The sequence below is a fragment of the Saccopteryx leptura genome, chromosome 13 (genome assembly GCF_036850995.1).
Source record: "Saccopteryx leptura isolate mSacLep1 chromosome 13, mSacLep1_pri_phased_curated, whole genome shotgun sequence".
Lineage (NCBI taxonomy): Eukaryota > Metazoa > Chordata > Mammalia > Chiroptera > Emballonuridae > Saccopteryx > Saccopteryx leptura.
In genome coordinates this window covers 57148588-57165112 of record NC_089515.1, presented here as the reverse complement: position 1 = coordinate 57165112, position 16525 = coordinate 57148588, and the positions used below count along the sequence as shown (strand labels likewise).

General features: G+C 48.4%; 1 protein-coding gene across 3 annotated transcripts in view; it reads left to right on the top strand.

Moving 5' to 3' along the window:
• Window positions 1-4828: 4828 nt before the first annotated feature.
• TJP1 (tight junction protein 1) overlaps window positions 4829-16525 on the top strand; it is a 159061-nt gene continuing 147364 nt past the window's right edge. For all 3 annotated transcript variants that reach the window (XM_066355576.1, XM_066355575.1, XM_066355574.1), the window contains exon 1: window positions 4829-5208. In XM_066355576.1, coding sequence (XP_066211673.1) covers window positions 5036-5208 — 173 coding nt within the window. In that variant the 5' untranslated portion in view covers window positions 4829-5035. The remainder of the gene's footprint in view (window positions 5209-16525) is intronic.

Genomic DNA, 16525 nt, shown 5'->3' with positions numbered 1-16525 from the left:
CTTTCCATTTCTCACAATTGCTAAAGCACCAGCAAAGCTAGCTGAATTTCAGTCACCTTATTGGGTCCAAACATGGAGTTGCTGCTGACTAGCTTGCACTCTGCACAGTAGCTCTTGACATGCTTTCTTCCTGCTGTTCCCCACTGGATATTTCGATGCAAATGTAGTAGGCATGTGTCGAAGTGCTGCTTTATATTTGACCATTTCATCGATGCAATTTTATCATTGCATATTAGACACACTGCAGAACCTGTGCTCTCCACAAAGGTGAATTCCTCTGTCCATTCCTGCTGAAAAGTACGATACTCCTCATCTTTTTTTCTTTTAGCCATCTTCTTTGTCAAAAGGGTTTCTGCAATTAGCTAGCTGACTACTTGATTAAAAGGAGGGAAGTTTACTTCCTGACCTCACAACGACTCGTGTACATTATGCATTATCCAATAAAAATTTGGTGTAGTCCCTCCGGAGGACAGCTGTGATTGGCTCCAGCCACCAGGAACCATGAACATGAGCAGTAGGAAATGAATGGATTGTAATACATGAGAATGTTTTATATTTTTAACATTATTATTTTTTTTTATTAAAGATTTGTCTGCGAGCCAGATGCAGCCATCAAAAGAGCCACATCTGGCTCACGAGCCATAGGTTCCCGACCCCTGGTCTAGTACATTGAATTTCCCATTGTTATAACACAGAGACAATTTTTTTTTTTACAGAGACAGAGAGAGGGATAGACAGGGACAGACAGACAGGAACGAAGAGATGAGAAGCATCAATCGTTAGTTTTTCGTTGCGACACCTTAGTTGTTCATTGATTGCTTTCTCATATGTGCCTTGACTGCAGGCCTTCAGCAGACCGAGTGACCCCTTGCTCGGTCCAAGCTGGTGAGCTTTTGCTCAAACCAGATGAGCCCATGCTCAAGATGGCAACCTCAGGGTCTTGAACCTGGGTCCTTCTGCATCTCAGTCTGACACTCTATCCACTGCACCACCGTCTGGTCAGGCCAGAGACAAATTTTTATCAGGAAATGTTACAGCAGTGGAAATGAATGGAAAGCTTCCAAAGAGCAGGATAATAAAACAAGCCAACAACGTACCCAGGGCACAGAGCACACTGAATTTCTTAGTCATAACATCGGAAACTTGGTGACCATGGAGCCAAAACTTCAAATGTGAGTCCAATCAGTGGCAACCTAGAATTCTACACTCAGTGAAACAATAAATCAAAGTGATGGTAAAGTCATGACCAGGGGTCCCCAAACTTTTTACACAGGGGGCCAGTTCACTGTCCCTCAGACCGTTGGAGGGCCGGACTATAAAAAAAACTATGAACAAATCCCTATGCACACTGCACATATCTTATTTTAAAGTAAAAAAACAAAACGGGAACAAATACAATATTTAAAATAAAGAACAAGTAAATTTAAATCAACAAACTGACCAGTATTTCAATGGGGACTATGCTCCTCTCACTGTCCACTGGTGCCCCTTCCAGAAGTGCAGTGGGGGGCAGATAAACGGCCTCGGGGGGCCGCATGCAGCCCGCAGGCCGTAGTTTGGGACCCCTGGTCATGACATACCAGATATGCAAAGTCTCAGAATAACTAGGTATCATGTATTTTTTTCCCTCGGCAAGTTCTTAGATGAGATTATCCATCAATACAAAAACGTAAACCAAGAAAGAAGAGGTCCAGCATACCGGGGACCTAACAGAGGAGAGACACGAAGGACTACCCTGGACAACAGCTGGGCAGAAGCATCGAGAAGGAATTTGTACAGAGTGGAGCAGGAAGGTGGAAGTCTCCCAGAGGGTGGGTCTGGGGAAAAATGAAATGAACAGACCCTGTCTAGTCCAGTGTATTGGAAAACTTGTATTGCTGAGCGTTTCACATGACTGTTGCAGATGTAAGAATACATCCATGGGATATTAGACACATTTAAAAAGCTGGAGAAAGAAACAAGGCAATTATTAACTCCAGGTAAAATGACACGTTTATGAGAAAGGAAATATTATTGTGGTACATCAGGGACAGTACCAAGTTATGTTTAAATAGTCACAAAAGGTAAATATATGGGTTTAACCAAAAATGTGGATGGCGCGGATGATGGGAGGAGACAGAAGGCTCTTGCTTGAGGGTGCCAACATTCTGGACCTGGGCTGGAGGTGAGAACTTAGCTTCTCATCACCCAATACTCGGGCTAAGACCATTGTACCTGTGAAATTGCCCAATGTATAAATTAAACTTTTTCCTAGGTATATATGTATAGAGGGGAAAAAAACATAGTATACACAGGGTTTGGTACCACCCAGGGATTCAGGCATCCACTGAGGGTGGTGAAACGCAACCCCTGAGGATAAGGGGCGGGGGGGGGGGGGTGGTGGCTGTAAAAATATGCCTACAGGCAGTCTTTACTTTACAAGTTCAGCTACTATGGTTTAAATAGCACCTGTCGCACAACAATATGGTTCAAATTTCAGTTATCACGGCATAGTAGCCGTAGGTAAATGCATACAGTGCAAATGCGTCTAGTAGGAACATGCCACCACCTGCTCTTCCATCCACAGGTCACTCTGTAGATAACCAGCGCATCGTGACCAGTGACAAATCACAGCAGTTCTTTCAGAGCCTGCCATAGAGGCGTCTCTGAGCATCTGCTATTCGGGTTAGGTACCGACAGAACGTGGGCAATAAATAGTGTCTCCTCCTTTTCTCCTGGGAGTAAACCCCCAAAGCATCATATGAAAAACGGGGAATGGAAAGAGGGAACCGGTCACCCATGATGAAACAAAACAAGCAAGAAACAAGACAAAAAAGAATGGTAAAAACCGGCCCTGGCCGGTTGGCTCAGCGGTAGAGCGTCGGCCTGGCATGCGGGGGACCCGGGTTCGATTCCCGGCCAGGGCACATGGGAGAAGCGCCCATTTGCTTCTCCACCCCCCCACCCCCTCCTTCCTCTCTGTCTCTCTCTTCCCCTCCCGCAGCCGAGGCTCCATTGGAGCAAAGATGGCCCAGGCGCTGGGGATGGCTCCTTGGCCTCTGCCCCAGGCGCTAGAGTGGCTCTGGTCGCGACAGAGCGACGCCCCGGAGGGGCAGAGCATTGCCCCCTGGTGGGCAGAGCGTCGCCCCTGGCATGCCGGGTGGATCCCGGTCGGGCGCATGCGGGAGTCTGTCTGACTGTCTCTCCCCGTTTCCAGCTTCAGAAAAATACAAAAAAAAAAAAAAAAAAAAAAAGAATGGTAAAAACCGAAGTGAAAGTGAAATTTGAACAAAATGTAATTGGAGTTATAAAAAGAAAATAATGCAAAAATAATAATAATAACAATGGTAGGGATGTTGACATTGTAACCTTTCCAGAGGAGCTTACTGAATACAAACTGGAATGAGGAAAGGGCGAACAAATAAGGAGGATGTCCCAGCAGACGCCACATGAAATTATTCAGATATTGTTTCATCACAGCAAAAAAAACAGGAGATGAAATGTTGAAACAATGTTTTTCCAAAGACACTGTTTAACAAGTTGCTCTTTTGTTTTTTTCCCCAAGAGTTGTTGACATTCAATATTATATTAGTTTCAGGTGCACAGTATATAGTGGTTAGACATTTATATTACTTATAAAGTGTCCCCCCCTCCCAATAAGTCTAGTAGCCACCTGGCCCTATCCATAGTTATTACAATATTATTGACTCATTCCCTGTGCTGTTGTTTAAGTTCTTCTTGCTGTTTTTCTTACAAAGGAATAAAACACTGGACTTCTCAGTGTAATGTTTTAAATTGCAGTGTATTCAGTAATCAGTTTTACTATTTTTTTTCCATTTTCCTATATATATATTTATAACCATCAATGAAGAGAGTTTGGAATTTCTGGTCAAGTTTTTTAAAGGTAAACAATCTTTGCCTGACCTGTGGTGGCGCAGTGGATAAAGCATCAGCCTGGAAATGCTGAGGTCGCCGGTTCGAAACCCTGGGCTTGCCTGGTCAAGGCACATATGGGAGTTGATGCTTCCAGCTCCTCCCCCTTCTCTCTCTCTGTCTCTCTCTCCTCTCTCTCCCTCTCTGTCTCTCTCCTCTCTAAAAATGAATAAATAAAATAAAATTTTTAAAAAAAGGTAAACAATCTTTAATTTTTCCTAGTGATTATCAAGATCGTGTTACCTGGTTCATGGTCCTTTTCACAATCCCAAACTACCCGGCAAGTGAAGACTGCATGTATGTGTGTGTGTGTATATGTGTGTGTGTGTGTGTGTACATGGTGAGAAAAATAGGTTTACAGTTGTGAATATGGGAAACATAGTTTATTCTTGTTAAATTAATGAAGCTATTGTCATAACAACTGCATGACGACTGTAAACTACTCCGGCCCACCTCTGTATGTGTGTATATGTATCTATATACATATGTCTGTATATACATGTGTGCATGTATATACGTGTATGTGCACAAACATACATGCCTTTTATGTAGATGCATATTGAACACGCATAAACTCTCCACTTTTGGCTGGAAAACGCAAATGATAGCTACGAACCATTAAACGGTCATTAGAAATGTAAAAAGAAGTATTCTTTTCTGCTCAGGAAGCCTGTCGTTGAGATTCTCTTGGAAGAGATGAGCTCCCCTCACCCTGGGGGAAACTGAGGCCCGCAGGGGCGGGGCTGGCGCGGCGCGGGTGGGCGGGGACGGCCCTGGCTGGCCCGGCGCTGCGGGATTGGTGCCTCGCCCGCCCGGCAGGTGGAGGCTCGCGCAGCTCGCCCGGTGTGCCCCGCGGGGACAGTACGGGAACGGCGGCGGACACGCACGGAGGCGGTGGGAACAGGATCCCCGGGCACGCACGGCGGAAGGAGCGGGAGCCCCGGGCACGCACGGCGGGCACGCACGGCGGCGGCGGCGGCGGGAGCCCCGGGCACGCACGGCGGCGGGCACGCACGGCGGCGGGAACGGGAGCCCCGGGCACGCACGGCGGCGGGCACGGGAGCGGCGGGAGCAGGAGCGGGAGCAGAAGCGGCGGCGGCGGCGCATGGCCCAAGGCTGATCTATGCGGCGCTTGGAAGGGCTGTGTCTGCGGCGCCGGCGGCGGCGGCGGGGCCCGGCCCGCGAGCGGAGCGGGGACAAGATGAAGTACCAGAAATACCTGACGGTGCTGCAGATGGCCATCGGCGTCACCCCCTCCAACCGCGGCAGCCTGCTGCCGCTCAAGAGGAAGCTGTGGTGAGCGCGGGGCCGGGCTGGCGGGCGGGGCGCAGCGGCCATTCGGGGCCCCGGGGCGCGCGCTCTGGCACCTTCCCGCGACCCCGCTGCGCCGGCCACACGCGGCCGGCTGGGAGGGAGGGAGGGCCGGGCCACGGGCGGAGGGCACCGACTCCCGCTTCCGCTCCCGCCCGCGGCTGTCTGGGGAACCGCGAACCACGCGTGACCTCCGCGTGCGCCTCCCATCAGGGCCGCGTCTCGGTCCGCGGGTGGTACTCGGCGGAGGACGCGCCGCTCCCGCGGTCCTGGCACAGGTTGCCAGGTGACAGTTGCGTGAACCGGGACTGTGGGTCATTAGCGCGCGTCTCTGTTCCTCAGACCTGGAAACTGTTCTTGGGGGACACGGACAGGATGCTCGTAAAGAAAAATGTCCGGGAGGTACCGGGTCCCGTTCCCAGAGTTGGTTTTCTCTCCAGTTGGATTGCACTTGATCCGCATTTAAATGTCCTACGGACTCCCAGGGCAGTCTAGGTGTTCCCTCCACGGGAGACTTGGGTGTGAGGTCCTAGTACAAAGGAAACAGCCCAGTAATAGAGGCGTCTTGATAGAAAAGAAGAGGCCAGTGATCTTAGTATTCAGTGCTCACTTCAATTTTAAAATTGATGGCCAGTGTAGTTCATCGAGGTCTTATTCGGTGCAAGGGAACATACTCTCGTTTTAAGGTGATAGAGAAGAGGGAGGTTAGGGTGCTTTTAGGCTCTTGAGAAAAGAAATTTCTGCCATAAAAGACAAAATGAAAGCATGACCCAAGGACTATAGATTCAGCGGCCGAGAAAAAGAGTAAATAAATAAATAAATAAATAAATAAATAAAATAAATGCTGCCCTGGCCGGTTGGCTCAGCGGTAGAGCGTCGGCCTGGCGTGCGGGGGACCCCGGTTCGATTCCCGGCCAGGGCACACAGGAGAAGCACCCATTTGCTTCTCCACCCCACCCCCTCCTTCCTCTCTGCCTCTCTCTTCCCCTCCCGCAGCCAAGGCTCCATTGGAGCAAAGATGGCCCAGGCGCTGGGGATGGCTCTGTGGCCTCTGCCCCAGGCGCTAGAGTGGCTCTGGTCGCGGCAGAGCGACGCCCCGGAGGGGCAGAGCATCGCCCCCTGGTGGGCGGGCGCATGCGGGAGTCTGTCTGACTGTCTCTCCCCGTTTCCAGCTTCAGAAAAATACACACACACACACAAAAATGCTCCCATTATTGGACCATTTTGGAGGTGAGACCAAGAAATATGGGCGGCGGAGTTCAGCCCTTCCACATACTGTGTGACCTTAAGCAATTTACTGGAGTATCTGCTTGTTCCTCGTAAGATGAGAAGGATTCTCTATCTACTTGGCGGGGTCACATACAGATCAACTGAGAGAATGCATACAGGAGCCGGCCGCTGTGCCTGGCTGAGGACAGGTTTTTTAGTCAACACCTGTGTCTTCCTCCCTACTGCCTCCCCTGTTTGTTTAAAATGCAACTGATTCTGCACAAGGTAGTTCCATTTGATGGACAGCAAGTGGTAACCCATGGAAGACTAGACAACAAAAGTTTGGCAGGAATTGAATTAAGAAATGTCCTCGCCCTGGCCGGTTGGCTCAGCGGTAGAGCATCGGCCTAGCGTGCGGAGGACCCGGGTTCGATTCCCGGCCAGGGCACAACGGGAGAAGCGCCCATTTGCTTCTCCACCCCTCCGCCGCGCTTTCCTCTCTGTCTCTCTCTTCCCCTCCCGCAGCCAAGGCTCCATTGGAGCAAAAGATGGCCCGGGCGCTGGGGATGGCTCTGTGGCCTCTGCCTCAGGCGCTAGAGTGGCTCTGGTCGCAACATGGCGACGCCCAGGATGGGCAGAGCATCGCCCCCTGGTGGGCAGAGCGTCGCCCCTGGTGGGCGTGCCGGGTGGATCCCGGTCGGGCGCATGCGGGAGTCTGTCTGACTGTCTCTCCCTGTTTCCAGCTTCAGAAAAAAAAAAAAAAATGAAAAAAAAAAAAAAAAAAAAAAAAAAAAAAAAAAGAAATGTCCTCCAGGCCCTGGCTGGTTGGCTCAGTGTTAGAGTGTCCGCCCGGCACATGGAAGTTCTGGGTTCGACTCTAGTCAGGACACACAGGGGAAGCAACCATCTGCTTCTTCCCCCTTCCCCCTCCCTCCTGTTTTCTCTCTCTTTCTCTCTCTCCCTTCTTCCTGTAGCCATGGCTCAATTGGTTCGAGCAATATGGCCCTGGGCGCCGAGGATGGCTCCATGGCCTTACCTCAGGTACTAAAATAGCTTGGTTGCTGAGCAATGGAGCAGCACCCCGGATGGACAGAGCACCACCCAGGAGGGGGCTTGCAGGGTGGATCTGGGGCTCATGGGAGAGTCTGTCTCTCTGTGTCCCCCCACCTCATTTAAAAAAAATGTCCTCAGGTCTCTTGCCAGTTGACTCAGTGGTAGAGCATCGGCCTCGTGTGTGGATATCTCAGTTGGATTCCCGGCCAGGGCACACAGGAGAAGCGCCCATCTGCTTCTCCACCTCCCCCCCTCTTGCTTCTCTCTCTCTCTTTCTTTCTCTCTCTCTCTTCTTCTCCTGCAGCCATGGCTCCATTAGAGTGAGTTGGCCCTGGGCTCTGAGGATGGCTCCATGGCCTCTGCCTCAGGTGCTAAAAAATGGCTCTTGTTTCAACAGAGCAATGACCCCAGATGGGCAGCGCCCCCTAGTGGGCTTGCTTGGTGGGTACTGGTTGTGGCGAATGTGGGAGTCTGTCTCTGCCGCCCTTCTCACTAAAAAAAAAGAAAAGAAAAAGAAAAAGTCACTGTTAGGAAGCTAGACACAGTAACGTGAAGATGACTTTTCCAAGTGTGTGGCAGTGGTGGGGAGGGAGAGGTCAGCACTAACAGTCATACACCCATCCTGCGTTTCTCCTGAGCAGTTACCATATCTAACAGACTACATATTTTACTTAACTTTCATGTTATTTCGGGATTCACATTTGAGGCAGGCAGTAAGCTGGGTCCAGGGTTAAAACCACCGTAAAGGAGCATACCCAAATTTCCACACCACATTAAGCGAAGTCGCTGATGTGAATTTAATTTCTACAGCAGCAAAGTGGAGAGCATCTTCTACAAAAACTCTGGCGTGGATGGCATTTTAAATAGAGATATCTAATCCTATATTGTTTTTAAAATTGGAAGAACATTGTGTGGCCTGATTAATCCATGTCTTTTTATATATATTTTTTTTTCTTTTTTTTTTCTTTTTTTTCTTTTTTGAGTGAGAGGAGGGGAGACAGAGACAGACTCCTACATGTGCCCTGACGGGATCCATCCAGCAAGACCACTAGGGGGCGATGCTCTGTCCATCTGGGGCATTGCTCTGTTGCTTGGCAGCCAAGCTATTTTAGCACCTAAGGTGGGCTATGGAGCCATCCTCAGCGCCCAGGGCCAATTTGCTCCAACCCAGCAAAGGAGAAAAGGGAGAGGGGGAGGAGTAGAGAAGCAGATGGTCACTTCTCCTGTATACCCTGGCTGAAAATCGAACCCAGGACAGCCACACACCTGGCCAAGACTCTACCACTGAGCCAACCAGCCAGGGCCTAATTCATGTCTTATATCCTTTGGAAATATTTTTTTTCCTCTTTAGATAACATTTTATTTCTCTAGTGTCATAGCAACCGCACATGGAGGGGAAAGCACCATTATTTGAGGAGAAAAGATGAGAGTATGGGTCCTGACACCAGAGTTGTACCAATATTAGCAAATCAGCAATGCCTGTCTGACCTGGAAGTCACCACCTTGTGCCCGTTGACAAGATGGGAGGGTGTACTCTGGTAATTGATCCTGGCCTACATGGAGATTTATGTGAAGATGGTTAGAAAATGTGTACGCTCCCTGTGTTTCTCACTTTTTAGTGATTGCAGTCAGCGTGGGAAGACTGTGTTTGAACGCTAATGCCAGTGTACTTTAAGGGTGCGGTTGAACCATCCAGGGCTTCTGTCCTGGCTTGACTCATCAGTTTCCTTTGTACAGTGTCCGTCCATCTATCTTACTCAGGGGTCCCCAAACTTTTTACACAGGGGGCCAGTTCACTGTCCCTCAGACCATTGGAGGGCCGGACTATAAAAAAAAACTATGAACAAATCCCTATGCACACTGCACATATCTTATTTTAAAGTAAAAAAACAAAACGGGAACAAATATAACATTTAAAATAAAGAACAGGTAAATTTAAATCAACAAACTGACCAGTATTTCAATGGGAACTATGCTCCTCTCACTGACCACCAATGAAACAGGTGCCCCTTCCGGAAGTGCGGTGGGGGCCGGATAAATGGCCTCAGGGGGCCGCATGTGGCCCGCGGACCGTAGTTTGGGGACCCCTGGTCTTACTAAATGGCTCTGCACACCTGTTAAGGGGAGCTATGTTTGCAGACCAATTCATGTGGAAACGGAAACAGCCAGCCAGACTCACCTCAGGGGCACGAGCAGAAAGCCCTCTCGTTCTCGGCTCTCCCTCCTCCAAGATGTTTAGGGGAGAGGAGCATTTGCTTTTGAGTTGTTACTGTGGAAGCACCTGGAACCAGGTCCTGTTCCCTCGACCTGCTGCCGGCCTGCCTTTGGGGCCTCCTGTCATTGCCACTGATGGGAAGGAACAGTGTTCCTTGGAGCTGCTGTGATAAGCCACCACAAACCCGGTGGCTTAAAACAGCAGGAAATAGTTCTTATGCAGTTCTGGAGGCTAGACATCGGAAGTTCAGACGTCAGCAGGGCCAGGCTCCCTCTGCATCTTCCTGTGGCCTTCTCTCTGTGTCTTCCTGTGGCCTTCTCTCTGCGTCTTCCTGTGGCCTTCTCTCTGCATCTTCCTGTGGCCTTCTCTCTGTGTCTTCCTGTGGCCTTCTCTCTGTGTCTTCCTGTGGCCTTCTCTCTGCGTCTTCCTGTGGCCTTCTCTCTGTGTCTTCGCTTTGGTCTCTTAGGACACTTGCCATTGGATTTAGGGCCCGTCTGTATAATCCAGTATGATCTCATCTCGAGATCCTTGACTTAATTACACTCTGCAAGATCACATTCCGTGGTTTCTGGGGTGAGGAAGTGTGGGGAGGAGGGTCGCCCTACAGCCTCCTGCAGACGGCCCGGCCACCTCCCTGCTGTTTGCCACGTATGAAATCCAAGTAATTGTTACTCTCGTCTCTTTTATGTGAAATGTAAAAAAATGTTTTCATCGTAATTTTATCGTTGTCAAGACTCGTGATTATAGTACTGAGTGCTCTTAGGAGTGCTTATACCGAACGTAGTGGGGAAAGGAGGTACCATTTCATTTTCTCTATGCTTCTAAAAATATTCCTCCTGACTATTTGGTTCAGTAATTGTTGAAGGCCATGCAGTATCCATCCATTCATTCACGTAGTCATCCAATAACCAGATTCTGAAAATAATAAGACCTGTCGGTCATTGGGCGTACCACCTGCCGGGCCCTATGTAAGTGCTTTACAAGTGTCCTCTCCTGTAACTCGCAGCCCTGCTGTGAGGGGTTGTTTGTCCACTGCATGTCACCAGTTTACAAATAGGGTTATTGGTTTGTCCAGAGTCACACATCAAGTTGTATGCCAGTTGATAGGGTTAAAAGCACATTTGATTTTTTTTTTTTTTTATTTTAAAAATCATATTTAAATGGGGACATAAAAAAAAAACATTGAGCAGGGACATTACAGTCTACAAACAGAGAACTAAAAACAGGTACAGAATGCCTGGCAGGTGTCTTTTTTTTTTTAAATTAATTTTAATGGGGTGACATTGATAAATCAGGGTACATATATTCAGAGAAAACATCTCCAGGTTATTTTGACATTTGATTATGCTGTATTCCCATCACTCAAAGTCCAATTGTCTTCCGTCACCTTCTAACTGGTTTTCTTTGTGCCCCTCCCCTCCCCAAACTACCTCCCTCTCTTCCCCCCACCCCGTAACCCCCACACTCTTGTCCAGGTCTCTGAGTCTCATTTTTATGTCCCACCTATGTATGGAATCATATAGTTCTTAGTTTTCTCTGATTTACTTATTTTGCTCAGTATAATGTTATCAAGGTCTATCCATGTTGTTGTAAATGATCCGATGGCAGTTGTCTTATAGGATGTTGTTTCACCAAGCATGGTCCGTGGTCCACTCATAGGTCACAGAAGTTCCCCTACCCGACACCATGGGATGGAAATGGCTCTAATATCCAAGTTCTTTATTAGTGTCTTTAATGAGCAAATTATAGGCAGTTACCCACATTATAAATACAACTAAAGACCGCTTACCATTAATTTATTATAGCGAGCTATTAAGGTATCTAAAGATTTATACTTTTAAATTAGTGTTTTACAAGATTTCCCTGAAGAATCCTTCAGAAAGGGTCAGTGTCATTCTAAAGCAGCTGGTTTGAGGTACGTCACAGTATCGCAAGACTCCTGGTCTCATTCCCTTGTGTGGAATTCCCCTCATTTTTCTGGGGGGGGGGGAGAGGCTATGTTCTTACTCGTTAGTGTTTTCGAGTTGGTCCTGGCCGTCCATGGCCTGTGTTTTAAAATGAACATACAATGGAAAGATGAGTAAATCTTACTAGTGTTGATAGTTTGGGTCTTGCATAGCTGCCTTGTGACCATCTGGATTATTTTCTCCTGGTTCTTTGTTATTCTTGAGCTGCTGCTGTTGTTGTTTTTCCACTTGAAATTTGAAGTGGGCGAGAGTGTTGGCCCTACATGAACCATGGTCAGAAAGGGTCGCGAGCCAGGGCTCCTGAGTTATAAACAAGACGCGAGGATGCAGCAGCTCTGCCCACTAGGGGAAACATGGCCTCGGTTCAGAACTTATTACGGAGGTAGAGACAGGCAGAGATTTTCTCCCCAGTCGCCCCCTAGGCAATTAAATGGAATGCAGATTTAGGAAAAGAAAAATTTCGTTGTAAACTACAGCTTTCCCCAGAGTTCAAGGGAAACTGTCCAAGATGCTTATACTTCTGTTCTTTTTTTTTTTTTTTTTTTTTTTCTGAAGCTGGAAACGGGAGGCAGTCAGACAGACTCCCGCATGCACCCGACCGGGATCCACCCGGCACGCCCACCAGGGGGCGATGCTCTGCCCATCTGGGGCGTCACTCTGTTGTGACCAGAGCCATTCTAGCACCTGAGGCAGAGGCCATGGAGCCATCCTCAGCACCTGGGCCATCTTTTGCTCCAATGGAGCCTCGGCTGCAGGAGGGGAAGAGAGAGACAGAGAGAAAGGAGAGGGGGAGGGGTGGAGAAGCAGATGGGCACCTCTCCTGTGTGCCCTAGCCAGGAATCGAACCCAGGACTCCTGCATGCCAGGCCGACGCTCTACCACTGTATACTTTCGTTCTTTATTTCCATGTCGTCAAGGGTCAGACTCCTAAATAAATGGGGAGTAATCCCCAAAGTTTGAGGTTGTGGAGAGTGGTACCTTGGGATTTAAAAAACAAAACAAAGCACTTGTATTGTACTCCACATCAGGAAGATGGTCTTTGGTGGGCTTTTTGTACGCAGGTACAACCTGAGTCTAGGTAGATGTTTGTATTTGTGGGAGCATTCAGCAGAAAATTCTTTGAACACATATAGCACCAAACCCAGGAAAAATATTAATTCTCAGAAACAGTCATAAAACAAAAGGGGAAGGGACATCTCAAATTCTCCTGCACTTCAAACCCCTTCCACCTGCACATGAGTTCACATTTCAGATGCTTGTCTGAACCTGTTTATTCCGTTTCTTTATCTCCCACCAAACAAAAGGGGGAGGGTATTACTAAGTCATCTGCTTTTTAACAGTTGACCACTTAGCCTCACAAGGACCTGGTTGAAGCTTCAACGTTACTAAAATGACTCCACAGGAGCCTGGTTCTATCCTTAGACAAGGCACCATCCTCCCGCAAAGTCTGTGGCTCGAGTTAGTGCGACCTCATACCCACTTGGAACATACCAGTTCAGCTGTAGTGGTTAGGAAATGTTTTGTTTTGTTTTTTTTTTTCTTTTTTTTTTTTTCTTTTTTTCTTTTTTTCATTTTTCTGAAGCTGGAAACAGGGAGAGACAGTCAGACAGACTCCCGCATGCGCCCGACCGGGATCCACCCGGCATGCCCACCATGGGGCGACGCTCTGCCCACCAGGGGGCGATGCTTTGCCCATCCTGGGCGTCGCCATGTTGCGACCAGAGCCACTCTAGTGCCTGAGGCAGAGGCCACAGAGCCATCCCCAGCGCCCGGGCCATCTTTGCTCCAATGGAGCCTTGGCTGCGGGAGGGGAAGAGAGAGACAGAGAGGAAAGCGCGGCGGAGGGGTGGAGAAGCAAATGGGCGCTTCTCCCGTGTGCCCTGGCCGGGAATCGAACCCGGGTCCTCCGCACGCTAGGCCGACGCTCTTAGGAAATGTTTTTAAGACTCTGGTGGAGCCTGACCAGGCGGTGGCGCAGTGAATAGAGCGTCGGACTGGGATGCGGAGGACCCAGGTTCAAGACCCCAAGGTAGCAAGCTTGAGCGCGGGCTCATCTGGTTTGAGCAAAGCTCACCAGCTTGGACCCAAGGTTGTTGGCTTGAGCAAGGGGTTACTCGGTCTGCTGTAGCCCCACAGTCAAGGCACATATGAGAAAGCAATCAATGAACAACTAAGATGCCACAACGAAAAACTGATGATTGATGCTTCTCATCTTTCTCCGTTCCTGTCTGTCTGTCCCTATCTATCCCTCTCTCTGACTCTCTGTCTCTGTAAAAAACAAACAAACAAACAAAAAAAAAAACAACTCTAGTGGAGAGAGGGAGGGTCCACCCTTGGAGTGATCGTTAGGATTTTTCTTTCTGTTTTACTTTGTCACTGGGTGTACGATTATAGAGTTAAGTCTGATCAATATCTTGGGTTTGTCATTTATAAAGTTTGGTGGATATCCATGCTGTCCGCAGACTTTCAGTTCTAGGCTTTTAGGATTGGGGAGGAGGAAACTAGTGAAGCCTTTTTAAGTCAGATGAAAGCACAACATACAAAAGTTTTGTCAGAAATGTTTCTGTTCTGTTTGTGTTAATTTTTCTGTAATACAATTACGCCCCATAACTAGCCCTATCAAAGTGAGAGAGAAGAAATAAAGAGAATTTAAGGCTTGTATATTGTTTTACAGTTCTTTTCTTCTTTCTCATACTCCCTCTTTTCTTGAATGAAGTCCTCTGTTTTTTTTTTGTTTGTTTGTTTGTTTTGTATTTTTCTGAAGCTGGAAACGGGGAGAGACAGTCAGACAGACTCCCGCATGCGCCCAACCGGGATCCACCCGGCACGCCCACCAGGGGTGACACTCTGCCCACCAGGGGGGGATGCTCTGCCCCTCCGGGGCGTCGCTCTGCCACAACCAGAGCCACTCTAGTGCCTGGGGCAGAGGCCAAGGAGCCATCCCCAGCGCCCGGGCCATCTTTGCTCAATGGAGCCTTGGCTGCGGGAGGGGAAGAGAGAGACAGAGAGGAAGGAGGGGAGGGGGGTGGAGAAGCAAATGGGCGCTTCTCCTATGTGCCCTGGCCGGGAATCAAACCCGGGTCCCCCGCACGCCAGGCCAACGCTCTACCGCTGAGCCAACCGGCCAGGGCGTCCTCCGTTATTTTTGTGGGAGCATTCACCCTGCAGAGGAGAGAGCAGAACGGGACAAGACGCCACGTTTTGGGTGGAGAATAGGTTACCTCATCCTAAATTGACTCTCTGAAGTGACCAGAAAGGTGGATGCATTGGGTACTCAGCGAAATAGCAAAAGTATACATTTTAAAAGCTACATCAAAAATAGCAACAGTCTAAGTGAGCAGTGTGGAGTGCCGTCAGTGAGCTGCATTTTGGAGGCAACTGTAAATTAGTGGAGAGCAGGAGATCTGAGAGAGGAACGGTGCAGAAGCCATTGTCCAGAGCAGGTGCGGGCAGAGTGTCCTGAGAAGGTAGGGCGGGTGGCTTGAAGTGGCATTAGTAGGCAGATTGGATGCACTAGGTTGGTTGACATCATCCCTGATGGTTTGTGACGAGCAGTGGACGGCAGTATCGCTTTCTGGCTTATTAAAGCAGTAAGTGTGGGTGCTGGGGCCCGAGAGACAGGGCTGTCCCTGAGCTAGCGCGAGAGTCCCCTGACCTGGAAGAGAGGTCGTCTCACCAGCCTCCCATGGGCACGTCCCAGCCCTCTGCTAGAGTTGCCCAAGGCGGGCCACCATCAGCACAGCAGTGGGGAAACGGATGTTTTCCAACACAAGTGGAAGTAGACACAAACAATTGCCAAAGAGTTGGAAAAGCCAGTAATAAGAGAATTACTCTCTGCAACAGATAGAAGAATGGTTCCCGAGAAAACAGAAAAGTGATGGTTGGATTGACCCGACTATTTTCAGAAAGATTCAAGAAGAATCTTGTGTGAATTGAAAAGGAAACATACTAGAACCTTTAAAAATTTAGATTTTGCTCATTGCCGTAAGAGGGAACTGGCGAAGTTGACAAAGTTGAAAAGCCAGTTAGCAGCCTGGAGGAGTGAGCAAAGGATCACAAAAGAACAAGAGGATTAAAGCAGGGAGAGAAATGTTAGGAGACCTTGAAACTATTTCCTACAGAGGCTTGGAATTGAAGTAGGGTGGGGTGATGTCAGGAAGGAGGGAAATGTGCTAGAATCAGTTCTTGTGTAAGAGGAGACAGACTGCCTGTGAGCCCTGAGTGTTCATAGAAAATGATGACTTTAAATATGTACCCATAAGTATCCCTGTGTACATGTGCATATACACCTATACATACGTGTATATATGTAGACCTATGTAAGTGTGTGTGTGTGTGTGTGTGTGTACTTAGCTAGATTTAGAGTTGCCTAATAACATGTAAAACTTTCAAACTACTAATTGAAAAGGGAGAAAATAATCCAGGGGTGGGCGGGGACAGAGAAAAAGCAATTATACTAACACGCGAGGGGAAAAAATAAAAGAATGCATTTAAATTGAAAAGCTGCAACACCGTAAAGCAAGAGGTCAGTAATAAATGTGAATGTATCAGCACACATGGTTCCTCTGGCTGGATTTGGTTCCTCTTGAAAGATACCGATTCTCAGATTGGGTGAAAAGGAAGACCATCTGGCTGTATGTTGTTTTTGCTTAGAGTAAAAAACACAACTAACAGTAGAGAGGGAGGCACACAGACAGACACGTGGAAAGGTTGAAAACACAGGCGCAGAAAAAGAGAAGCCAGGAGATTTATGGAAAAATATAGGTGGGGAAAGTTATCAGACATAATAGCGTTTAAGGTAAAATCATCGAGGCAGAGAATTTTCATATGCTAAACAGTTAAGCCCCTAAGGAAATAT